We start from the raw sequence: 26,661 nt of genomic DNA, 5'->3' as shown, positions 1-26,661 counted from the left end.
CCCTCCAAGCTCATCATTAAGCTTGAGGCCCTGGGTCTCAATCAATTGGGTTTGCAATTGGGTCCTGGATTTTCTGACGGGCCGCCCCCAGGTGGTGAAGGTAGGAAACAACATCTGGGGCCCCACAAAGGTGCGTGCTCAGCCCCCTCCTGTACTCCCTGTTCACCCATGACTGTGTGGCCATGCACGCCTCCAACTCAATCATCAAGTTTGCAGATGACACAACAGTAGTGGGCTTGATTACCAAAAACAACGAGACAGCCTACAGGGAGGAGGTGAGTGCACTCGGAGTGTGGTGTCAGGAAAACAACCTCTCACTCAACATCAACAAAACAAAGGAGGTGATTGTGGACTTCAGGAAACAGCAGAGGGAGCACCCCCCTACTACATCGACGGGACAGCAGTGGAGAAGGTGGAAAGTTTTAAGTTCCTCAGCGTACACATCACGGACAAACTGAAATCATCCACCCACACAGACAGCGTGGTGAAGAAGGCGCAACAGCAACAGCGCCTCTTCAACCTCAGAAGGCTGAAGAAATTTAGCTTGTCACCTAAAACCCTCACAAACTTTTACAGAATCACAATTGAGAGCATCCTGTCGGGCTGTATCACCGCCTGATACGGCAACTGCACCACCCACAACCACAAGGCTCTCCAGAGGGTGGTGTGGTCTGCACAACGCATCACCGGGGGCACTCTACCTGCCCTCCAGGACACCTACAGCACCTGATGTCACAGGAAGGCCAACAAAGATCACCAAGGACAACAACCACCTGAGCCACTGCCTGTTCACCCCGCTATCATCCAGAAGGCGAGGTCAATACAGGTGCATCAAAGCTGGGACCGAGAGACTGAAAAATAGCTTCTATCAAGGCCATCAGACTGTTAAACAGTCACCACTAACACAGAGAGGCTGCTGCCTACATACAGACTCGAAATCATTGGCCACTTTAATAAATGGATCACTAGCCACTTTAATAATGCCGCTGTAATAATGTTTACATATCTTGCATTACTCATCTCATATGTATATATTGTGTTCTATACCATCTATTGCATGTTGCCTGTGCTGCTCGGTCATCGCTCTTCCATATATTTATATGTACATATTCTTATTCCATCCCTTCACTTAGATTTGTGTGTATTAGGTAGTTGTGGGATTGTTCGATTATTTGTTAGATATTACTGCACTGTTGGAACTAGAAGCACAAGCATTTCGCTACAGCTACACTCACATTAACATCTGCTAACCATGTGTATGTGACCAATAACATTTGATTTGAAGGGAAATCTTAGCACTTCAGCATACAATGACATTCTAGACGATTCTGTGCAGTTTGGGCAAGGCCCGTGCACAAAGCAAGGTCCATACAGAAATGGTTTGTCGAGATCGGTGAGGAAGAACTTGAGTGGCCTGCACAGATCCCTGACCTCAACCCCATCGAACACCTTTGGGATGAATGAACGCTGACTGCCCAACCTCACTAATGCTCTTGTGGCTGAATGGAAGCAAGTCCCTGCAGCAATGTTCCAGCATCTAATGGAAAGCCTTCCCAGAAGAGTGGAGGCTGTTATAACAGCAAAGGGGGACCAACTCCATATTAATGGCCATGATTTTGGAATGAGATGTTCGACGAGCAGGTGTCCACATACTTTTGGTCATGTAGTGTATATTGATGTCAGATTGACATTATGCTATTCCAGCTTCTCTAAAAAAATAAACCATTGAGGTTTCACGAATAATAGTCTATAACCTAAAAATAATTATAAAGATTGAATCAGGTAACCATATTAGATATTGAAAAGAAGAAAGACAAAGACAGAGTGGAATGAGAGACATATCTCAGACGCTTAGCTGAATGATGGAGCTTACATCTTCAGCAAAAGCAGGAAGGAGTGTCAAGAGCGCAAGATTGCTGGAATTGATCTGCCCATTCGCTTGCGTCAGTATTCGATGAGAGACGAAATAGAAAGTAAAGCACCTCCTATCTTTGGCATCAGGGGGTTTAAATCAGAAAGAGAGAGAGCGAGAGATGCAGTAAAAAGAGGAGGACCTGGCTAAAGAGCACATCACGCATACTGTAAAATGCTATTAGCCCACTATACAAGGATTCTAGCATCAATGTATTTACTTACAAGTGTTACATGCGGGCATATTTAAATCGGATCTGGGAAAGTAAGCTTAAGGTAAGTTCGATTAATTTCAACTCAACACGTACGTCCATCCATCCATTCACTCACTCTCCATTCCCCCACTAATCTAGCCTACTGACTCATTCAACATTCTAATCTCCATTGTTCAGTATCTGGTGGACATTTTTAATTTGCGTTTGGCTACATGTTACAGTGGTACCATGAGACCAATCCTTTGTTTTCCGTGTGATAATGATACCTGGCCATAGGATGAGACACTGTCGCGGCGTTTTCAAGACAAGTTTATGAATGAAATCAGATGCGTCTGACGGACCGACAACCACCGTTGTGTTCAAATAAGTTTGTGTTATGTAGAGCTCGAAACCCTACATTTCTCTCTCAAAGTTAACCCCACAATAAACTGCTAATATAAGCCTTTTGTCTTAATATGATTTGAATATATATCTAATTTCTGACTTCCCATAGTTTACCATAGGATTCACTGTTATATAGGGCTATCGTAGCTGCTATAATATCATATGGACATGCATATGGAATGTGCTACAATGCGGAGTGTGTGTTTGTGTAGCATAAAAGCGTGTGATGGAGGGCTATCAACGTGTCTTACATTCAACCCACAATGGGGAGGTAGCCGCCAAACATTATGCCATGAATGAGTGATTGATGCTTGGATTTAGTGTAGTTAAATCAGTAGTTTGGCCCGTTAAGTCAAATACCTGGATGATTATCCAAGACGCGTGGTTGAAATTATATCATACATTTCTATGGGGTTTAGGTCACGTCTCAAACACAAGGCCCGCGGGCCGAATCCAGCCCGTGATTTTGGCCCACTTCCATGCAGCCCGCAACGCGCTGCACTACAAGTCACAGCAAGCACTGTCAAAGTGCTGCAAGCCAAACGGCATTGCCTCACACCCACCAACACACGAGCCAGCCTGCGCTCTGTATCATATCATCACTAATGGCACTGGTCTAGTCTTTTACCCGACCTGAAGTTGTAGACGAAATGGCCATGCCAAGTTGCAGTTCCAACGGGTCAATGCTGTAGCCTACAGAAAATGTCATGTTGGTTGTCAAACAGTTACAAGATATAGGATTCACACGCGGGTATAAATTACTACTAATGGGCAATAGCCTAGGCTGGCTACTCAACTACAAAACATTTCGAGTGCACCATATAGCAATGCTGCATTCAACCACACCAATGATCCATGCAGTGCAAAAAAAAATGAAACACTTTTACTTTTAAATGTCACAACAACCTATAGGTACGTTTTTGTTATTTGGAGTAATTAAATACTTTTTTGATTAGGGTCACAGCATATTATGCACATCTGCAAGCATAGCAGAAAGGCTGGAAAAATATTATGTATCTCTTCTTTTGTTTTAATATGTTGAAATGCTATATACAGCATCCTATGTACATAAGAGGATATTATAAAGGGCCATAGTAGTAAATCCTATGTACATAAGAGGATATTATAAAGGGCCATAGTAGTAAATCCTATGTACATAAGAGGATATTATAAAGGGCCATAGTAGTAAATCCTATGTACATAAGAGGATATTATAAAGGGCCATAGTAGTAAAACAATTGCCAGTTTGGGCCAGTTGTATTCCCTTTTTTTCTGTTGTTGAAAAACAAACATAATAGGCTGTTTGTCCCGTGCCCTGATTGAGTTTGACACCCCTGGTTTAGGTTACCTGAGCAAATCCATGCACATAACACAGAGGAAAGAAATACAGCAGGGAGACTGAGGAATGCAACAGTTGTGAAAAATACTAAAGGTCCGATCTGGGGGGGACCATGTAGAATGGACACTAACTAGTAGAGAGCTATTAGGTGCCAATGGATAGATTTCAGCCACCACAGGTCTGTCCGGCAAGAACAAGTCTCGATGTCTTCAGAACAAGTTTATTAGATATTGGGTTCAACCACACCACACAGTCCTCTGTATTGACAGCTCACAGACGTGAAAGTCTATAAGAAGAGGTTCTATGGAGAAAGAATAGAAAGGAATAACCATGAGTACTGGCTTACATTCAATATACACTGAGTATACCAAACATTAGGAACACCTTCCTAATATTGAGTTGCGCCCCCCTTTGCCCTCAGAACAGCCCAAAAAAATTCAGGGCATGGACTCTACAAGGTGTCGAAAGTGTTCCACAGGGATGCTCGCCGATGTTGACTCCATTGCTTCCCACAGTTGTGTCCAGTTGGCTGGATGTCCTTTGGGTGATGGACCGCTCTTGATACACATGGGAAATTGTTGAGGATGAAAAACTCAGCAGCATTGTAGATCTTGACACAAACCGGTGTGCCAGGCACCTACTACCTTACCCTGTTCAAAGGCACTTGCATTATTTGTTTTGCCCATTCACCCTCTGAATGGCACACATACACTACCTGTCAAAAGCTTTAGAACACCTACTCACTCAAGGGTTTTTCTTTATTTTTACTATTTTCTACAGTGTACAATAATAGTGAAGACATCAAAACTATGAAATAACACATATGGAATAATATGGTAACCAAAAAAGTGTTAAACAAATCAAAATATATTTTATATTTGAGATTCTTCAAATAGCCACCATTTCCCTTGATGACAGCTTTGCACACTCTTGGCATTCGCTCAACCAGCATCACCTGGAATGCTTTTCCAACAGTCTTGAAGGAGTTCCCTCAAATGCTGAGCACTTGTTGGCTGATTTTCCTTCACTCTGCGGTCCGACTCCTCCGAAAACAATCTCAATTTGGTTGAGGTCGGGGGATTGTGGAGGCCAGGTCATCTGATGCAGCACTCCATCACTCTCCTTCTTGGTAAAATAGCCCTTACACAGCCTGGAGGTGTGTTGACAATAAGGCTGACATTTTACGTGTCCCCAACCAATTGTGTTTTTTGTTTGTTTATTTGCGTTGTCTGTAACTTACTTTGTAACTTATGTTGTACATAATGCTGCCGCTACCGTCTCTTATGACCGAAAATAACTTCTGGACATCAGGACTGCGATTACTCAACACGGACTGGCAGAATCCTTTTTTTCCTTTAACGAGTCTGACGAGCCCGACGTGAATAATATACTGCTTTCTCGGGAACAGGCCCAGATCCCCGTGATTTGCGTGAAGAGGAGGCAGAGAAAAAGGGGCCAGAGGGCGGGCTGCCTTCTGAGAATTCGTAGGTGATCGAAAAAACCTTCCTTCCATTCTGCTAGCAAACGTGCAATCTTTGAACAATAAAATAGATGACCTAAGCGGGAGACTGAACTACCAACGGGACATTCAAAACTGTAATATCTTATGCTTCACAGAGTCGTGGCTGTACGACAACACTGCCAATATACAGCTGGCTGGTTATACGCTGTACCGGCAGGATAGAACAGCGGCGTATGGTAATACAAGGGGTTGCGGACTATGTATTTTTGTAAATAATAGCTGGTGCACGATATCTAAGGAAGTCTAAAGCTATTGCTCGCCCGAGGTAGAGTATCTCATTATAAGCTGTAGACCACACTAACTACCTAGAGAGTTTTCATCCGTATTTTTCGTAGCTGTTTACATACCACCACAGACTGAGGCTGGCACTAAGACAGCATTGAATGAGCTGTATTCCGCCATAAGCAAACAAGAAAACGCTCACCCAGAGGCGGCACTCTTAGTAGCTGGGGACTTTAATGCAGGGAAACTTAAATCTGTTTTACCAAATTTCTATCAGCATGTTAAATGTGCAACCAGAGGGAAAAAAACTCGGGACCACCTTTACTCCACACACAGAGATGCATACAAAGCTCCCTCTCGCCCTCCATTTGGCAAATCTGACCATAATTCTATCCTTCTGATTCCTGCTTACAAGCAGGTAGCACCTGTGACTAGATCAATAAAAAAGTGGTCAGATGAAGCAGATGCTAAGCTACAGGACTGTTTTGCTAGCACAGACTAGAATAAGTTCCGGGATTCCTCCGATGGCATTGAGGAGTACATCACATCAGTCATTGGCTTCATCAATAAGTGCATCGATGACGTAGTCCCTACAGTGACTGTATGTACATACCCCAACCAGAAACCATGGATTACAGGCAACATCCACACTGAGCTAAAGGCTAGAGCTGCCGCTTTCAAGGAGCGCGACTCTAACCCAGAAGCTTATAAGAAATCCCGCTATGCTCTCCGACGAACCATCAAACAGGCAAAGTGTCAATACAGGGCTAAGATTGACTCGTACTACACCAGCTCTGATGCTCATCTGATGTGGCAGGGCTTACAAACCATTACAAACTACAAAGGGAAGCACAGCCGAGAGCTGCCAAGTGACACGAGCCTACCAGATGAGCTAAACTACTTCTATGCTCACTTCGAGGCAAATAACACTGAAACATGCATGAGAGCACCAGTTGTTCCAGAAGACTGTGTGAACACGTTCTCCGCAGCCGATGTGAGTAAGACCTTTAAACAGGTCAACATTCACAAGGCCGTGGGGCCAGATTACCAGGATGTGTACTGCTAGCATGCTCTGACCAAATGGCAAGTGTCTTCACTGACATTTACAACCTCTCCCTGTCTGAGTGTGTAATACCAACATGTTTTAAGCAGACCACCATAGTCCCTGTGCCCAAGAAAACTAAGGTAACCTGCCTAAATGACTACCGACCCGTAGCACTCACGTCTGTACACTATTATCCCAGAAACACTAGACTCACTCCAATTTGCATTCCGCCCCAACAGATTGACAGATGATGCAATCTCTATTACACTCCACACTGCCATTTTCCACCTGAACAAAAGGAACACCTACGTGAGAATGCTATTCATTGACTGGTGTCCTTTAGTAGTGGTTTCTTTGCAGCAATTCGACCATGATGGCCTGATTCACAAAGATGTCTGTTACTTGAACTCTGTGAAGCATTTATTTGGGCTGCAATTTCTGAGGCTCGTAACTCTAATGAACTTATACTCTGCAGCAGAGGTAACTCTGGGTCTTCCATTCCTATGGCAGTCCTCATGAGAGCCAGTTTCATCATACTGCTTGATGGTTTTTGCGACTGCACTTGAAGAAACTTTCAAAGTGCTTGAAATGTTCAGTTTTGACTGAGCTTCATGTCTTAAAGTAATGATGGACTGTCATTTCTCTTTGCTTATTTATTTATTTTATTTTATTTCACCTTTATTTAGTGTGACAAAAACATTGTGACAAAAACAACACAGAGTTACACATGGGATAAGCAAACATACAGTCAATAACACAATAGAAAAATCTGTATACAGTGTGTGCAAATGAAGTAAGGAGGTAAGGCAATAAATAGGCCAATAGTGGCGAAGTAATTACAATTTAGCAATTTACACTGGAGTGATATATGTGCAGATGAGAATGTGCAAGTAGAAATACTGGTGTGCAAAAGAGCAGAAAAACAAAAACAAATATGGGAATGAGGTAGGTCGTTGGTTGGATGGGCTATTTACAGATGGGCTGTGTACAGCAGCAGCGATCGGTAAGCTGCTCTGACAGCTAACGCTTTAAGTTAGTGAGGGAGATATACGTCTCCAACTTCAGCGATTTTTGCAATTTGTTCCAGTCATTGGCAGCAGAGAACTGGAAGGGAAGGCAGCCAAAGGAGGTGTTGGCTTTGGGGATGACCAGTGAAATATACCTGCTGGAGTGTGTGCTACGGGTGGGTGTTGCTATGGTGACCTGTCAGCTGAGATAAGGCGGAGCTTTACCTAGCAAAGACTTCTAGATGACCTGGAGCCAGTGGGTTTGGTGACGAATATGTAGCAAGGACCAGCCAACAAGAGCATACAGGTCGCAGTGGTGGGTAGTATATGGGGCTTTGGTGACGAAACGGATGGCACTGTGATATATTGCATCCAATTTGCTGAGTGGAGTGTTGGAGGCTATTTTGTAAATTACATCGCCGAAGTCGAGGATCGGTAGAATGGTCAGTTTTACGAGGGTATGTTTGGCAGCATGAGTGAAGGAGGCTTTGTTGCGAAATAGGAAGCCAATTCTAGATTTAGCTTTGGATAGGAGATGCTTAATATGAGTCTGGAAGGAGAGGAGAGCTGTTTGATCTGTTCTTGCAATAATATGGACTTGGTCTTTTACAAAATAGGGTTATCTTCTGTATACCCCCCTACCTTGTCACAACATAACTGATTGGCTCAAACGCATTAAGAAGGAAAGACATTCCACAAATTAACTTTTAACAAGGCACACCTGTTAATTGAAATGCATTCCAGGTGACCACCTCAGGAAGCTGGTTGAGAGAATGCCAAGTGTGCAAAGCTGTCATCAAGGGAAAGGGTGGCAATTTGAAGAATCTCAAATATAAAATATATTTTGATTTGTTTAACACTTTTTTGGTTACTACATGATTCCATATGTGTTATTTCATAGTTTTGATGTCTTCACTGTTATTATACAATGTAGAAAATAGTAAAAATAAAGAAAAACCTTTGAATGAGTAGGTATGTCCAAACTTTTGACCGGTAGTGTACCCAACCCATGTCTCAATTGTCTCAAGGCTTAAAAATCCTTCTTTAACCTGTCTCCTCCCCTTCATCTACACTGATTGAAATGGATTTAACAAGTGACATCAATAAGGGATCCTAGCTTTCCCTTGCATTCACCTGGTCAGTTTATGTCACGGAAAGAGCATAATGTTTTGTACACTCAGTGTATGCAGGCCCATAGTGTAGCCTGTGGAAGTACAGTATACATGCTGCTATCTAGAATACACATCATGACATAGTATACACACTCTCTATACTGCTATGACATGATATATTACATAAGGGACCAAATCAAATACACAGGCTAATACAAAAACACTTGAGGAAACAGTCCAACAAGTCCATTCTCTTCTGACCGCAATCTCACTCTGACGGCAGGAGCGGGGTTGAGTGAGGTGCACGGGGAAAGGCGAAATGTGATTGGCCAATACAAGTGGGGTGACTTGCAGGTACGACTAATAAGAAAATAAGGGGTGTCGGGCAAGTACAACTAACTAATAGTTAAGTGGTGCTGAACCTGCTAAATCAGAGCTGGCCTTTTTATCAGCCACCCCCACATTTACTGTGTAAATGTGAACTCTAAACAAAAGGCTCTATCATAAGATCACTCGTGTGTGTTCATCCACCTGGACAGGGAGGCAGGGCTGTGAAGGAGCCAGACAAGGGAAAGTCCAGTCCTTGAGTGTGTCTGGCTACCCCATCAGAAACATCATAGAGCGTAGGCATTTGGTCAAGCAGGAATAGTTTTTTGGTGCATCTGGCCACCCCTGCAGGTAGGTGCTTGAGGTCACCAAACCTGGCTGTTTGACGAGGCCGATATTAGTGCAGGCTGTGCAGCAGTTGTGGAAGCGGAGCGCCAACCTCTGTCCAGAAACAGGCAACAGAAGGACCTTGGCAGTGAGGGCAGGTGAGGCCCCCAGTGGAGGAACAGGAGTCATCTTGACCCACAGCATGGTGTCAGCTGAGGGCACTTGGACTGGAGACCTCAAGGCCGCAGCGACAGAGCTCAACAAGGAATCTGAGACTGGATACTTGGGTGGCTGGACCCACGGAGCGGCAACGGGCGGTGGCCACCGGACAGGCCAGACCCAGGCTGAGGAACCAGGCGAAGGCCCATCGGATCAGGAGACCAGGGCAAAGTAGAGTGACCAGACGAAGGCCCCGGGTTGTGATGCTAGGCCGCAGCAGGAGAGCTCCGCTGGTCCTCTACTGCGACGACAGGTGAGGGGGCTATAGACTGAGGACCTAGTAGGGCAGAGGGTGAGGTGTCTTTTATGACAGGACACTGAACACCTCAGACAGGAGGGTCCCCCACTTGGACATCAGGAGGGTCCCCCACTGGAACGTCAGGAGGGTCCCCCCCACTATTGTTATCAAATAAATGTCTGCCTCCAATTTTTGTCTGAACCGCACCCTATTCCTGCTGTGTAGACAGTGGTAGATTTTGTGGCAGGATGTCTCATGTGAAGTGCGTGGTCTATTGGCAGCCCGCTGTCTAACTCAACAAGATTATGGTGCGGTTCAGATAAATGTTAGATTCAGACGTTTATTTGATAGCGAGGGTCTCTTTACATTTCACTTTACGTCTGGTAAGTAGAGTTTCTAGAGATTAGAATGCCTTTGTTGAAAGGAAATGTGTTTTCCGACGCCAGCCACCAGAACGAAGCACAGCTCACGGAGTCCAACCAATACACAGACTTCCGATGTTGTGTCCCAAAGCTACTTGAAAGAATGTGAATGCTCGGTTAGATACAGTCTGTAGAGGTGCTATCTTTATCAGCATCATAGAAGCTGATAGCATTTCAGCCACATAAAATATGCATCAAAGCCGAACTGAAATCTTATCAGAAACATGTTGGGTCATTTTCACAGCTTTCTATTTCCTTACAACTGGTCAAACAGATGGACATTTTTTCAGTTTTTGCTTTTTATTATTGCATTTTCTCCCCGGTCCCTAAATGTCTTTGCGCCGTGAAAGAAACAGAGATGATGGAGAACTTTACAGATGTCAACTAGAGTGAAGCATTCATTCTATCGAATGATGACATTATTCTGGTGACCAAGGGTTTATTTAGTCTTCTAGGTCAACATATAATGACAGAAGAGAAGTTGCATGTGTCTAATTATAGACAAGTTGACTAATAAATAGCCTGTGTGTTGGAAATTATAAGCAGAAACATATCTAAATCAGGCCAAAAAAATCATGCACCAGGTGTCAAAAAAATCGTCCTGCAATTTCTGACTATAGACTACAGGGCATGTTCTATAGCAGGTTAGGGTCGGTTGCGGGCCTCAGATTTTCACTTTATCACATATAGTCGGGCGGTTGAGGATGGGTTATAAGCAATGTCAGCTGGTGTAGGAGTAGGGTGCTCTCTCAGGGTGAGCTCTGGCAGCTTCTCCATCCCTGGAGAAGGCTCTGGAACCACTGTGACGGACGCCACAACAGGGGTCAGCTGGAGCATAGTGGTATGGCGCACCCCCAGGGTGAGCTCAAGTTGCTCCTCTGTCCCTGGAGAAGGCTGTAACACCACTGTGAGGGAAACAGTGGTGGTAGGATGCTTCCCCCAGGGTGAACTATGATACAGTAGCTCCAACATCCCAGAAGAAGGCTCTGTGGTCACTGTGTTAGACTCCACAGCAGGTGTTGGTTGGAGCACAGTGGTGGGGTGCTCCTCCACGGTGAGCTCTGGTAGCTCATCTGACCCTGGAGAAGGATGAGGCTCCATGGAGGGAGCGGGTGTAGGAGGTCCCACTACTAACTTGAGCTGCATGGTAGGAGCAGGCTGGATCTGCATGGCTGGGGTCGGCTGAAGCACAGTGGTGGGTTGCTCCCCCCGGGTGAGCTCTGTTAGCGCCTCTGGCCCTGAAGAAGGCTGTAGCACCACTGTGAGGCACTCCACAGCAGGGGTCGGAGCTGAGACTGGGGCTGATGGCGATGCTGATGGTGAGGGTGTCATCAAAGGCTCATGCTGATGGAGGCACTGATGAGCAGCTTTAGTGTGGCGTTAGCTGCAGGGCGTAAATCTGCAGCATCAGATTTACTATGAGCCACAGCAGCTGGCAGTGAACGAGAAGGTGCCTGAGAAAGGGGACGTGAGGACTGGTCAGCCTCCACTTGGTCAGGATGGGCATCCCTTTTGGTGACCAATGGTTGTGATCATCCTTGTCCTGCATCTTCTCACTGGCCCTCCGTGGTGTGCTGGTACGAGCCTGTGGCACTGGAGGTTCAGTTGCTGTAGGCGTGGCTTGGCTAGTGTAGCCATGAGCTGCTCCATCTGTTTGAGCTCCTGCTTGGCCTTTAGTAGCATCAGGTCTGAGATGAGAGGACATAGTGTAGCCTGTGGAGGTACACATGCTGCTATCTAGATACACATCATGACAGTATACACAATCTCTATGCTCCTATGACATGATATAACGTAATGGACAAAACCAAATACACAGGCTAATACAAAAACACTTGAGGAAACAGTCCAACGAGTCCATTCTCTTCTGACCGCAATCTCACTCTGACGGCGGGAGCGGGGTTTAGTGAGGTGCATGGGGAATAACAAACTGTGATTGGCTGATACAAGTGGGGTGACTTGCAGGTACCACTAATAAGAAAGTAAGGAGTGTTGGGCAAGTACAACTAACTAATAGTTCAAGGGTGCTGAAACTGCTAAATCAGAGCTTTTTTCTGCAGAGGACACCTGTGTTGCATTGGGACAGAACACATGCTAGCAAATCAAAAGGTTTCTTCTAAGTATTACTATAATTTGTTATTCTAATTCAAAGAAAGTAACCCAGGTACTGTAGGTCATTTTCTTTGCTTATTAATAGTTTTGAAGCACTGGTAAGGTCTTGTTATTACAGCGTTGGCAAGGTACACTCTTAGAACAAAAAAATTATCTTGAGTTCTTCAAGGGTTCAGCAGGGAAGCTTTTTCATTTGAGAACATTCAGAAGACAGTGTTCTAAAAGGGTTCTTTGTTAAGTGAAAAGGTTCTTACCCAGAACCAAGGGCTCTTCTGCAGGGACAAGCTGAATAACCATTTATGATTCTACACAGAACCTTTTTTTGTTAGAGTGAATATAGGCTACAGCATTATGAAGCACTCCATAAACCTAGCCATGCTGCTAACTACAATCAATTATTTTCAGCATTTGTCCAACTTGTATACCGCAATTAGTTTATTGTGAGAAACGGAAGTGGATTTTCAAGGAAACCATTTCTACATTGCAAGTAGCAATAGTGGCATGGGAGATGTTGTCACGTCTACTTCCGCTCCCGCTCTCTGGCGCTCGAGGTCGCCATGCTGCTTATCTTTACGCACACCTGTCACCATCGTTACATGGATCAGCGCTTCATCGGACTCACCTCGACTCCATCACGTTATTAATTACCTCCCCTATATCTGTCACTTCCTCAGTTTATTTTCTGAGTCAGCATTAATGTCGTTATCCAGACACTGTTCGTGTTTTGTTTCCTGTCTGTTTATTCATTAAATAATCACTCCTTGTACATTTCCTTCTCGTCTCCCAGCGTGTGTCCTTACAGAATGCTGACTCCACAATTAGAAGGATCAGTTTTTTGTTTTTGTTGGTGGCGTCGGGTCTGGGTGCCACTGCCGAAGCAACCGGGGATGCCTCAGTTGGCTCGTCAGGCTCCCACGCCATGCCTCAGCCGGCTCCACGGGCTCCCGCGCCTCGGCCGGCTCATCGGGCTCCCTCGCCTTGGCCGGCTCGTCGGGCTCCCTCCCATCGGCCGGCTCGTCGGGCTCCTTCCCCTCGGACGGCTCGTCGGGCTCCCTCCCCTCGGACGGCTCGTCGGGCTCCCTTGGCCGGCTTGTCGGGCTCCCATGCTTTGGCCGGCTCGTCGGGCTCCCACGCCTCGGCGGACCGTCGGGCATCCCCAGGTGGGATGCCAGGTGACGCCCCTAGAGGGGGGGGTCCTGTCTCGTCTGCTCCCGCTCCCCCTCACTGACGCTCGAGGTCACCAGGCTGCTTATCATTACGCACACCTGTCACCATCGTTACGCGCATCAGCGCTTCATCGGACTCACCTGGACTCATCACGTTAATAGTTACCTCCCTTATATCTGTCACCTCCTCAGTTTCTTTCCCGAGTCGGGATTAATGTCGTAATGTGTCCCTTGTCCAGACGCTGTTCGTGTTTTGTTTCTTGTCTGTTTATTCATTAAATATTCACTCGCTGTACTTGCTTCTCGTCTCCCAGCGTCTGTCCTTACAGATGTATGAAAGATGCATTGTAGGGGTGAGACCCTGATAAATAATAATAATAATAAAAATGTAAATTAGGGGGTGCTTATATAGTCCTTTACTCTGTATGTACAAGTGGGTAGTCTCTACAGGTGTGAAATGGAAATGTGTTTTTTGCATATCTCACTTCCCCTGAGACACCCTCGAAGAGTGGTGTCACAGCCAGGGGATCAGCCATTATTGACTGCGACCCTGGAGCAATTAGGGTTAACTGCCATGCTCAAGGGCGGAACAGATTTTTATATTGTTACTGGCCCAACGCTCCTAACAGCCAGGTTACCTGCCACCCCTGACTCTATAACCACTAACTGTAGCATGTGTTAAGAAAGTAGTGGGGCAGTCATCACAGCTTCATCACTATAGGGAATCATTAATAATTTTACCACCACCAGTCAAACCAGAACGTTATTTCCCAATTGTCATGACATCGAAATCCCTCTCTCTTGACATACTGTTGTGGTCTGTCTACTACCTCCCCCACGCCATTCTGGCAATACTGGTCTGGATGGCACTTAATGTCTATTATAGATTGCTCTCTCTCTGTGTGTGTGTGTGTGTGTGTGTGTGTGGTTTGTGTGTGTGTTGGTAGATAGCTCATCCCCAGGATAGGCTATACACTTAATCACGTGTGGCACCTTGGACTGTTGCAGGCATCAGCACGTTTCGCTCAAACACACATTCTCAGGACAGCGTGCTGCATTCTCCAGGGTGTCGTCCATACAAAGCCCAAGACTACACAGGGGGAGGCAGGCAGGGAAGAGAGGCACTAGGCTGGGCCTAAGGGAGATGGCAGAACAAGGCTACTCCCTTTATCTGGGCTGTTACATGCCTGCCACAGACAATGGCACCATTCATTAGGTGTGTGTGAGGGAGCCATGTTGTTCACTGGACGATTCTCTGGATGAGTTCTCCATCTTGGCTGTTGTTGATGTTGGTGGTGGAGCGATGAGATATGTAGCTTTGGCATTCTTACAATGTGGTGGTTTGTGATTTTAGATAGTTATTACTGTAATATGAAATGCTGGTGTGAATATGGTTACTATAGTAGGTAGGCATCTATGCAGATGGCTAGGCTCTACACAGATAGGATATGAGTTGTATGGAAATGCATGGATGAAACAGACATAGAGAATTTAAATTAGCTTTAGTAAGCCCTAAGATTCTGAAGATTGTCAGGGATTTTGTGCTATCAAATGTGCCAAATGTTTGAATGGTCTTATGGGAGTAACCAGCATAGTGCATATGAATTCAAACTTCAACTTTATTCAAGCCTTCCAGTATAGATACATTCAAACAGAGATGAGGCTTAATGGAGCCCCACATTGGAGGTGTTATAATACCCATAAAACCTAGTGGTCAAACAGGGAAATGGTTCCAATCATTTTTACACCATTCATTTTTCCCATAGGGAATTTTAGAAACACTTAAAATAAGGGCTGTGTTTTGTGTAGGCTTACCCTGGCGTGACATTTTGATAACCGTGTAAATCTTTCTTGTAGTTCTTTATGATAGCCACGTTAGCAGCCAATTAGCCTTTCAATTTTGGGGGGTAAATACAGGCAAATATACTGATAAAAGTGACCTTGTCCTAGAGAGATTTACACAGTTATCAAAACTTCACGCCAGGGTAAGCCTACACAAGATACAGCCTTTATTTTAAGTGTGTCTATAATCCCCCATGGGAAAAATGAATGGTAGAAAAACGATTGGAACCATTTCCCTATTTGACCTCTAGGTTTTATGGGTATTACGGTTCAAACTGTGGTACTCTATATGGCTAGCAAGTTGTCAATTCTCAGTAATGATCAAAACATTTGACAAGGATAGGAATTGCCATACTGTCAATGTCAGAAAGCTACGAGTCTGGGAAAATTTGACGTCAATCCCTGACATTCTCTTGTTGTGTTGTTGACCTCTCTGAAAAAGGATATGGCATAAAAGCGTGTGGGCAGGTAACCATGGCAACCGAGTGATGATAGGGGCGATGACATGTTTATAACCTGTCCCAAAATGTACAAGTCATCACCCCTCTGCTATCTTTGTCTATCTCCTTTTACACACACACACACACACACACACACACACACACACACACACACACACACACACACACACACACACACACACACACACACACACACACACACACACACACACACACACACACACCCTCTCTTCCTCTGTCATAGATTTTCCTCTGGGCCTTGTTACCACAGTAACCAGAGAACTCCCAGAGATCTGTAGAAAACAATACACACAATGGAGAAATACCAGAGCTGCAGAGGGAGGGAACACACACACACACACACACACACACACACACACACACACACACACACACACACACACACACACACACACACACACACACACACACACACACACACACACACACACACACACACACACACACACACAGTTGTTTACGGTTGTCACTGAGGGCGAGCATACATGAACCAAATCATGGGAGTAGATTGATTACCAGACCTTCAAGTCATTCTTCTAAATCTGTCTGTCACTGTGGGTAGAGGATTGACGTCAAACACGAGCGACTAAACAAGCTCCTTCTGGAGATGCCACTGTGTGAAATTACTTATAAACTTTTCATCTTTAAGCTCTGTTCATATGGTAAAAATATAGCGTTAACTATATGTAGAATCACAAACACTCTCCCTTTAAGACCAGAGAGATTGAATTGATTTATTTGTAAGTTATTTATAAAACAAAAACATGAAGCACATGTCATGAAACAATATTAGCTGTCTATTCCACATTTTGTTGTGTCAAGCCTGAATGTAAAATTGATTACATTTATATTTTGTGTCACTGGCTTACACACAATGCCCCATAATGTCAAAGTGGAATTGTGTTTTAAGAAATGTTTACAAATGAATAGAAAATGAAAAGCTGAAATGTCTTAAAGTCAATAAGTATTCAACCCCTTTGTTATGGCAAGCATAAAAAGTTCAGGAGTAAATATTTGCTTACAAGTCACATAATAAGTTGCATGGACTCTGTGTGCAATAATAGTGTTTAACAGGATTTTTGAATGACTACCTCATCTCTGTATCCCACACATACAATTATCTGTAAGATTCCTTAGTTGAGCAGTGCATTTCAAACGGAGATTCAACCACAAAGACCAGGGAGGTTTTCAATTGCCTTGCAAAAAACACACCTAATGGTAGATGGGTAAAAAAAAGCAGATATTGAATATCCCTTTGAGCATGAAGTTATTAATTACACTTTGGATGGTGTATCAATACACCCAGTCACTACAAAGATACAGGTGTCATTCCTAACTCAGTTGCCGGAGAGGAAGGAAACTGCTCGGGGATTTCACCATGAGGCCAATAGTGACTTAAAATCAATTACAGAGTTTAATGTTTGCGATAGGATAACTGAGAATAGATCAACAACATTGTAGTTACTCCACAATACTAACCTAAATGACAGAGTGAAAAGAAGGAAGCCTGTACAGAATAAAAATATTCCAAAACATGTATCTTGTTTGCAATAAGGCACTAAAGTAAAACAGCAAAGAATGTGGCAAAGAAATTAACTTTATGTCCTGAATACAACGCGTTATGTTTGGGGCAAATCCAACACAACACATCACTTTGTACCACTCTACATATTTTTAAGCATGGTGGTAGTTGCATCATGTTATGGGTATGCTTGTCATCTGCAAGGATTAGGGAGTTTTTTGGATAAAAAGAAATGGAATAGAGTTATGCACAGGCAAAATCCTAGAGGAAAACATGGCTCAGTCTGCTTTCCAACAGGTACTGGGAGACAAATTCACCTTTCAGCATGACAATAACCTAAAACACAAGGCCAAATATACACTGGAGTTGCTTACTAAGACAACATTGAATGTTCCCGAGTGGCCTAGTTACAGTTTTGACTTAAATCGGCTTGAATATCTATGGCAAGACTTGAAAATGTCTGTCTAGCAATGATCAACAACCAACTTGATAGATCTTGAAGAATTTTAAAAGAATAATGTTCAAATATTGTACAATCCAGGTGTGCAAAGCTCTTAGAGACTTACCCAGAAAGATTCACAGCTGCCAACGGTGATTCTAACATGTAATGACTCAAGTTTGGACACACGTACTCATTTAAGGGTTTTTCTTTATTTTGACTATTTTCTACATTGTAGAATAATAGTGAAGACATCAAAACTATGAAATTACACATATGGAATCATGTAGGAACCAAAAAAGTGTTAAACAAATCAAAATATATTATATATTTGAGATTCTTCAAAGTAGCCACTGTTTGCCTTGATGACAGCTTTGCACACTCTTGACATTCTCTCAACGAGCTTCATGAGGTAGTCACCTGGAATGCATTTCAATTAACAGGTGTGCCTTGTTAAAAGTTTATTTGTGGAATTTTTTCCTTCTTAATGCATTTGAGTTCAACTAAGCAAAGAGAAACGACAGTCCATCTTACTTTAAGAAATAAAGGTCAGTCAATCTGGAAAATGTCAAGAACTTTGAAAGGTTCTTCAAGTGCAGTCACAAAAACCATCAAGCGCTATGATGGAACTGTCTCTCATGAGGACCGCTACACAAAAGGAAGACCCAGAGTTACCTCTGCTGCAGAGGATACGTTCATAGAGTTACCAGCCTCAGAAATTGTAGCCCAAATAAAAACTTCACAGAGTTCAAGTAACAGACACATCTCAACATCAACTGTTCAGAGGAGACTGCGTGAATCAGGCCTTCGTAGTCGAATTGCTGCAAAGAGTACCACTAAGCGTGGTTTATAATTTGTTTTTCAACAGGACAATGACCCAACACACCTCCAGGCTGTGTAAGGGCTATTTGACCAAGAAGAAGAGTGATGGAGTGCTGCGTCAGATGACCTGGCCTCCACAATCACCCGACCTCAACCCAATCGAGAGGTTTTGGGATGAGTTGGACCACAGAGTGAAGCAAAATCAGCCAACAAGTGCACAGCATATGTGGGAACTCCTTCAAGACTGTTGGAAAAGCATTCCAGGTGAAGCTGGTTTAGAGAATGCCGAGAGTGTGCAAAGCTGTCATCAAGGCAAAGGATGGCTACTTTGAAGAATTGAAAATATAAAATATATTTTGATTTGTTTAACACTTTTATGGTTACTTCACGATTCCATATGTGTTTTTTCATAGTTTTGATGTCTTCACTATTATTCTACAATGTAGAAAATAGTAAAACTAAAGAAAAACCCTTGAGTGAGTAGGTGTGTCCAAACTTTTGACTGGTACTGTAAGTAATTAAGATATATTAGTGTTTTATTTTTCATTTGAGTTTTTTCAAATGTTAGAATTTTTCTTACACTTTGACATATTTTGTGTAGATCGTTGACCAAAAAATGTCAATTAAATCCATTTTGATCATCCCTTGTAACACAACAAAATTAGGAGAAAGTCAAGGAGTGTGAATACTTTCTGAAGGCAATGTAAATCATGGAACAAATGACAATGTAACCGTAGCCGGGAGAGAATTTCCCTGGCTATGGCCTCTTGGTCTAACAGTGACCTCTTGGGCTATATGGTCTGGCCACCAGACATGCAGGCCAGGGGGAGCCCAGAACAGCAGTGTGCAGGCTGTCACTACGCATTGCTATCACAGGCAGATAGATGGGGGTGGAAGTATGGAAACGTCTCTGGCGGGGGACCCTATCTCTCCACTGGTCCACAGAGCCTTCATTACCAACCCAGCAATCTCTCTGGGTGGACACTACAGAACAGCAGGCACTGACAGAGACAGAGCAGTGACTTAAACCCCAGGAGTGACACATCACCATTTCAATATGTAGAAATATGAACAAACCTGACATAAACTAAATCAGAGTTGTTTTTTAAGTTCATCATACAGGATATTAATGTTGTGCTATAAGCAACAACATTAACATTGTGCTGTAAGCAACAACCAGTTATTTTCACTGTTTACTAGCATAAGGACAACCTTGTATGCATTAATCAAAGTCCAGCTATAAGATGTAAATTACATCAGAGGAGACTGGTGGGAGGAGCTATAGGACAACAGGCTCATTGTAATGAGTGGGATGTACTACAAACAGTACTACAAACAGATTACTATGCATGGAGCCGCACAGGAGCCTTCATCCGCAGACGAATGGCGGAGGTCCATCTAGCATCTGTCTGGTCCATGGGAATCATTTGGCAGTAACATACAAGGCTCAGATACCCACACAGGGAAATATGTCTCCTACTGTTCGTTGAGCTGAAAGTATTGAATAGGTAGGAGCAACATTGTGTAGTCTTATAGTACAGTACATTCGAATGATAGTTTGCTTGAAAAATCCAAGTTGCTCAGCTGTTTTCAGACATCAGATGTGGTCCAATGTCGAGATGAGTCTATGATCCACACCTTGTGAGGCTAGAGTGGACTATCCCTTTAACGTACACGATCATGGGTGTGATGATATTGCTTCTACCTGCCCAGGTTTAATGATAAATACTCACAAGACAAGCAAGGCATAGAGGTGGAGTATGCTACCTATTATGTAACCCTTTAACTCTCCATTCACAGTGATTGACTTGTGGCTGTTGATTTGTGACACCTAGATCCTCCATTATCCGAATCCCAATCCTGTCAGTGTCTCTGTACTCAAGCACTCTCCTGCCGTAGACATTAATGGCTGGGGGTATTTCCACCACTGCTCTACTTACTGAAGGAACTCCATTCTTGATCTTAGAGGAATTCTTGGAATCTTGTGTTTTTTGAAAGTCAACAACTAGCAGGTGGAGATGATCGCTGATAGCAGATCCAATATAACGTTTTGTCTCCCCTATGGTCTCTGAGTGGGCATACCATTCGGTTTAAAAAATGCTCCAGCAACCTTCAGAGACCCATGAATCAAGTCCTGGTAGACTGTCTTGTAGATGAGTGTTGTCTTGTCCTATGTACCTTGATATTCCATTTTGATGGTCACCTGGATGGCCTTGGTAAGGCTTTTGATTGCCTGGAATAGTCTGGGTTGACACTCAAACTGCAGTAATATAGTTGAAGTGATATTTTGAGTGTTTTTTATGTCACATAGATAGAGTACATAGATAGAACTGATAGTGATCACTTGATTAACCGACAGAAAGCTGGCAAAACGCTCTTTTTACCATGTCCTTATGTTTGAGCAAATCCCCCAACCAAAACCTTGAATTAGTCATTCTTATCAGGATAAGGTAAGACCCAGATGCAGACCATGTCGAAGTAACAATGTTTATTACAGCAACAGAGGCAAAGGTACAGGACGGCAGGAAGGCTCAGGGTCAGGTCAGGCAGAGGTCTGAAATCCAGAAAGGGGCAAAGGTACAGAACGGCAGGCAGGCTCAGGGTCAGGGGCAGGCAGAGTGGTCAGGCGGCGGGTTCAGGGTCAGGACAGGGAAGGCAAGGGTCAAAAACCAGGAGGGCGAGAAAAAGAGAGGCTAGAAAAAAACAGGAGCTGACAGGACAAACGCTGGTAAGCTTGACAAACAAGACAAACTGGCAACAGACAAACAGAGAACACAGGTACAAATACACAGGGGCTAACGGGGAAGAAGGGCGACACCCGGAGGGGGGTGGAGACAATAACAAAGACAGGTGAAACAGATCAAGGCATGACACATTCTGACGCTAGATCCGGACTGTTCTTCCTCTTAGTCTCTCACTCAGTCATCTTCCCACTCAGAGTGGCAATCTGTCAGCCCTTCCCAAGCTTGGCCCCTTTCCATTCCACCTTGTTTCTCCACCTACACACCCAAAGACTGATAGCCCACTGCTCAGCCACAGCAAGATGAATGACTTCCTAATACACCCTGACTATAGTGCTGATGGCAGCAAACACACAATCTTTCACACACATGCCTGCGCACAGACACATACCTTAACACTCCCACGTGTGTACTTATTTGCATGTCTGAACCTGTGCTCATGTGACTGATTGGGTATTGAACCTGGGTTGTCTCTCACCTCAGGGTTGTGTTAGCCCACTGAGCTAAAGCCTGGGCAAGGTTATTCAAAATGCAAGCATAGCTTACTGAACCACCTCCTTTACACTTATTGTCATGCACATGAGCTCGCATCTGAAAATGCAATAGGCCTACATAACACTCCAACTACGGAGCTACAGTATCGCATTTCCTAACATCCATTTTTATCCATTACCAACTAATGAACATTATGATCAATGATACAGTACAAATAATTATTTTTCAATTACTATTTGGATCACTATTTTGTGTTGATGTTTTCCATACCTTTCTATTCTTTGGCATTATTGCAATGCAGCCCCCATGTAACATTGGATCGCACAAGCACTTGCCTAGTCCGAGATATGTTTTTCAGTCTTGCCAACTCCTATGGTAATTGTCATTCCAAAAACTGTTGGCGTGACAATTCCAAGCAATCTCCATAGGAGGTGGCAAGACAGCACAAACAGATCTGGGATCTGGGATCAAACACACGTTTGATGACAATGTGCTTGGCATCTTCTGCCCATTGTGCTGTGGATAGATCTGAGAACTCATTGATTGGCATAATCTATGAAGACAAGCCTGGCTTTAAAGGGAAAAACCAGCTTATCTCACTGTTTATCTCAGTTCAGGGTCGCTGATATATTGTTCAAGTGCACAACAAGATCTGTGTAAGCGAGGATGCTATTTAGATAAAAACTAGTTTTATGCCATGATTAAGATATTGTGTTGGGTATGGTCTCCAGGACCCATTTTTATGTATACACTACCTACCGTTCAAAAGTTTGGGGTCCCTTAGAAATATTCTTGTTTTTGAAAGAAAAGCAAGTTTTTTGTCCATTAAAATAACATCAAATTGATCAGAAATACAGTGTAGACATTGTTAATGTTGTAAATGACTATTGTAGCTGGAAAAGGCTGATTTTGAATGGAATATCTACATAGGGGTACAGAGGCCCATTATCAGCATCCATCACTCCTGTGTTCCAATGGCACGTTGTGTTAGCTAATCCAAGTTTATCATTTGAAAAGGCTAATTGATCATTAGAAAACCCTTTTGCAATTATGTTAGCACAGCTGAAAACTGTAGTTCTGATTAAAGAAGCAATAAAACTGGCCATCTTTAGACTAGTTGAGTATCTGGAGCATCAGCATTTGTGGGTTTGATTACGGGCTCAAAATGGCCAGAAACAAAGGACTTTCTTCTGAAACTTGTCAGTCTATTCTTATTCTAAGAAATGAAGGCTATTCCATGCTAGAAATTGCCAAGAAACTGAAGCTCTGGTACAACGCTGTGTACTACTCCCTTTACAGAACAGGCCTGAGTAGGTGAACGGATGATCTCCGCATGTATGGTTCCCCCCGTGAAGCATGGAGGAGGTGTGATGGTGCTTTGCTGGTGACACTGTCTGTGATTTATTTAGAATTCAAGGCACACTGAACCAGCATGGCTACCACAGCATTCTGCAGCGATACGCCATCCCATCTGGTTTGGGCTTAGTGGGACTATCATTTGTTTTTCAACAGGATAATGACCCAACACACCTCCAGGCTGTGTAAGGGCTATTTGACCAAGGACAGTGGAGTGCTGCATCAGATGACCTGGCCTCCACAATCACCTGACCTCAAACCCATTTGAGATGGTTTGGGATGAGTTAGACTGCAGATTGAAGAAAAAGCATCCAACAAGTGCACAGCATATGTGGGAACTCCTTCAAGACTGTTGGAAAATCAGTCCTCATGAAGCTGGTTGAGAGAATGCCGAGAGTGTACAAAGCTGTCATCGAGGCAAAGGGTGGCTACTTTGAAAAATCTAAAATATTTTTGGATTTGTTTAACACTTTTTTGGTTACTAAATGATTCCATATGTGTTATTTCATAGTATGATGTCTTCACTATTATTCTACAATATAGAAAATAATAAAAAATAAAGAAAAACCTTTGAATGAGTAGGTGTGTCCAAACTTTTGATTGGTACTGTGTATATATATAACTCAATCGGGGTCTCAACTTAGTGAGTAAGTATAGTGGAATACACCCGGTGCAATTTCGAAATGTGGTTATGCATCAGCAGTTTCTCTCTCAATTAGCATTGTCAGCTAAACATTTTCATGTTGGTACTTTGTCTAGCCAGCTAACCTCCAGGGGGCTCCCATTGATTTTGTTACTAATTCTCACTCAGATATGCTATTAATATGGCATGTCATTACAAAATGTGTAGAATGGCGTAACATTTGCTTTAAACCTGCAAACATTTCTCTCCACCCCATGACAAAGTGGGTAGAATGTCAGGAAATTTGCTTTAAAACTGCTAAAATATTCTCTCTGTCCTATGGCAAAATTTGTAGACTTGCATGAAATATGTTATTAAATTGCAACTTTTTCTTTCTGCACCATGGCAAAATGTGTGTAATTGCAGAAAACTTGTTTTAAAACAGCAACATTTTCTCTACGTCCCATGGTCAAATAATAAAATTGCAGGAAATTAACTTCAAGCTTAAAGTGTTCTCTCCACCATCAAGAGGGGGGCTACTAAAAAGTTTTGCCGAAAGGTGGGGGGCCCCACAACCAAATCTCGCTTTGGGCCCCCAAAAGGCTAAAGCCTGACCAGATGTAATTGTTATGTTGTTGTTGTCCCAACTGGCCAAAGTGGTTCAAATGAAATAATTGGACATCATTTCAATCACTGGAGTAGCTTCAACAACAAGAAAAATAACAATCCCTCCTACAAGCATTTCGCTACACCCACAAGTATTTCGCTTCACCGCAACAACATCTGCTAAACATGTATATGTCACCAATAAAATTAGATTTGATTTGAATCAACATAGAATGGCATACATGTTTTTCCTGATACTGCTTCTGATCCCCTCCATTGATGACCTGATCTTCTCTTTCTTCTCTCTTCCTTAGGTCTTAGGAAACAGGTCTTAGGAAACCTTAGGTCTTAGGAAACAGGTCTTAGGAAACCCCCCAAGAGGCCCAACATGCCGGAGCAGAGCAACGACTACCGTGTGGTGGTGTTTGGGGCCGGCGGCGTGGGCAAGAGCTCCCTGGTTCTCCGCTTCGTCAAGGGCACCTTCCGGGACACCTACATCCCCACTGTGGAGGACACCTACCGCCAGGTGATCAGCTGTGACAAGAGCGTGTGCACCCTCCAGATCACCGACACCACGGGCAGCCACCAGTTTCCCGCCATGCAGCGCCTGTCCATCTCCAAGGGCCACGCCTTCATCCTGGTCTACTCCGTCACCAGCCGCCAGTCCCTGGAGGAGCTCAAGCCCATCTACCAGCAGGTGCTTGCCATCAAGGGCACCGTGGACGCCATCCCTGTCATGCTGGTAGGCAACAAGAGTGACGAAACCCAGCGTGAGGTGGAGACCACGGAGGGTGAGGCGCAGGCGGCAGCATGGAAGTGTGCCTTCATGGAAACCTCTGCCAAGATGAACTACAACGTCAAAGAGCTCTTCCAGGAGCTGCTTACCCTGGAAAAGAAGAGGAACATGAGTCTGAGCATTGATGGCAAGCGCTCTGGCAAGCAGAAGCGTGCCGACAAGCTCAAGGGCAAGTGTAGCATCATGTAGGGAGGGAGAGTTGATGCCTGACCCCTAGAAGGAAAGACTGGGGTTGGGGAGGGTGGTGGTGGTGGTGCAAAGTGTAGATGTTCTTGAAGAGAGTCACTTCGAGGAATGGAGGGAAGGCAGGGGTGGGACGGGGCTCGTCTGAGAGGGGTTATTTTATCCTGAAAGAGATGACCCCCCCTCCCACAAAGAGGCTATTCAAGTTCAAAGAGAAGAGAAGATCAAGCCTTGATGCAATTCTACTCTAATGGGAAAAATGAAAGAATATAGAGCCCTGACAATTGATATCCTCTCAAGTTCAGGGCATTATTACAAACTCAGAGCCCATTTCAATATTATTCACCCCATGTTCGCCCTCTTCTCTTATAGCTGTCTCTCTCCTGCTAATATGAGACACACTGCAAACAATAATGGAATTGTTAAGACGTCCCCAGGACATCACAAAATGGTCGCCTAAAGTCGTCAGGATGTTGTGTCATGGTCCCCTGGAGGTTTTGTCTAGTTCCCGGTTTGTTCCGAGGATGTTTTTAGGACGTTCTTGGGACGTTGTGCCATAGTCCCATGGAGACATCCATAGAAAGAAAAGCACATTTTTTGTCCATTAAAATAACATCAAATTGATCAGAAATACAGTGTAGACATTGTTAATGTTGTAAATGACTATTGTAGCTGGAAACGGCAGATTTTTTTATGGAATATCTACAGCTTCAAGTCCTCAACTGGCAGCTTCATTAAATAGTACCGCCCAAAACACCAGTCTCAACATCAACAGTGAAGGGGCGACTCCGGGATGCTGGCCTTCTAGGCAGAGTTGCAAAGAAAAAGCCATATCTCAGACTGGCCAATAAAAAGAAAAGATTAAGATGGACAAAATAACACAGACACTGGACAGAGGAACTCTGCCTAGAAGGCCAGCATCCCAGAGTTGCCTCTTCACTGTTGACGTTGAGACAGTGTTTTTGGCGGTACTATTTAATGAAGCTGCCAGTTGAGGACTTGTGAGGCGTCTGTTTCTCAAACTCAACACTCTAATGTACTTGTCCTCTTGCTCAGTTGTGCACCAGGGCCTCCCACTCCTCTTTCTATTCTGGTTAGAGCCAGTTTGCGCTGTTCTGTGATGGGAGTAGTACACAGCGCTGTACCAGATCTTCAGTTTCTTGGCAATTTCTTGCATGGAATTCATT

General features: G+C 43.9%; 1 protein-coding gene across 1 annotated transcript; it reads left to right on the top strand.

The window, feature by feature from the left end:
• Positions 1-1,915: 1,915 nt before the first annotated feature.
• Positions 1,916-26,193, top strand: LOC106573976 (GTP-binding protein Di-Ras1). The gene is made up of 2 exons (XM_014149458.2): positions 1,916-2,187; positions 24,810-26,193. The coding sequence occupies exon 2, from the start codon at positions 24,884-24,886 to the stop codon at positions 25,478-25,480; it is 597 nt and encodes a 198-aa protein (XP_014004933.1). The 5' UTR covers positions 1,916-2,187; positions 24,810-24,883; the 3' UTR covers positions 25,481-26,193.
• Positions 26,194-26,661: the final 468 nt, after the last annotated feature.

Source organism: Salmo salar, chromosome ssa16 (assembly GCF_905237065.1).
Source record: "Salmo salar chromosome ssa16, Ssal_v3.1, whole genome shotgun sequence".
Classification (NCBI taxonomy): Eukaryota; Metazoa; Chordata; class Actinopteri; order Salmoniformes; family Salmonidae; genus Salmo; species Salmo salar.
The sequence above is the reverse complement of the archived record's forward strand: the minus strand, read 5'-3'. Positions and strand labels throughout refer to the sequence as shown.

Coding starts and splice junctions, on each gene's coding strand:
- LOC106573976 (XM_014149458.2), top strand. CDS start 24,884: ATGCCGGAGCAGAGCAACGACTACCGTGTGGTGGTGTTTGGGGCCGGC.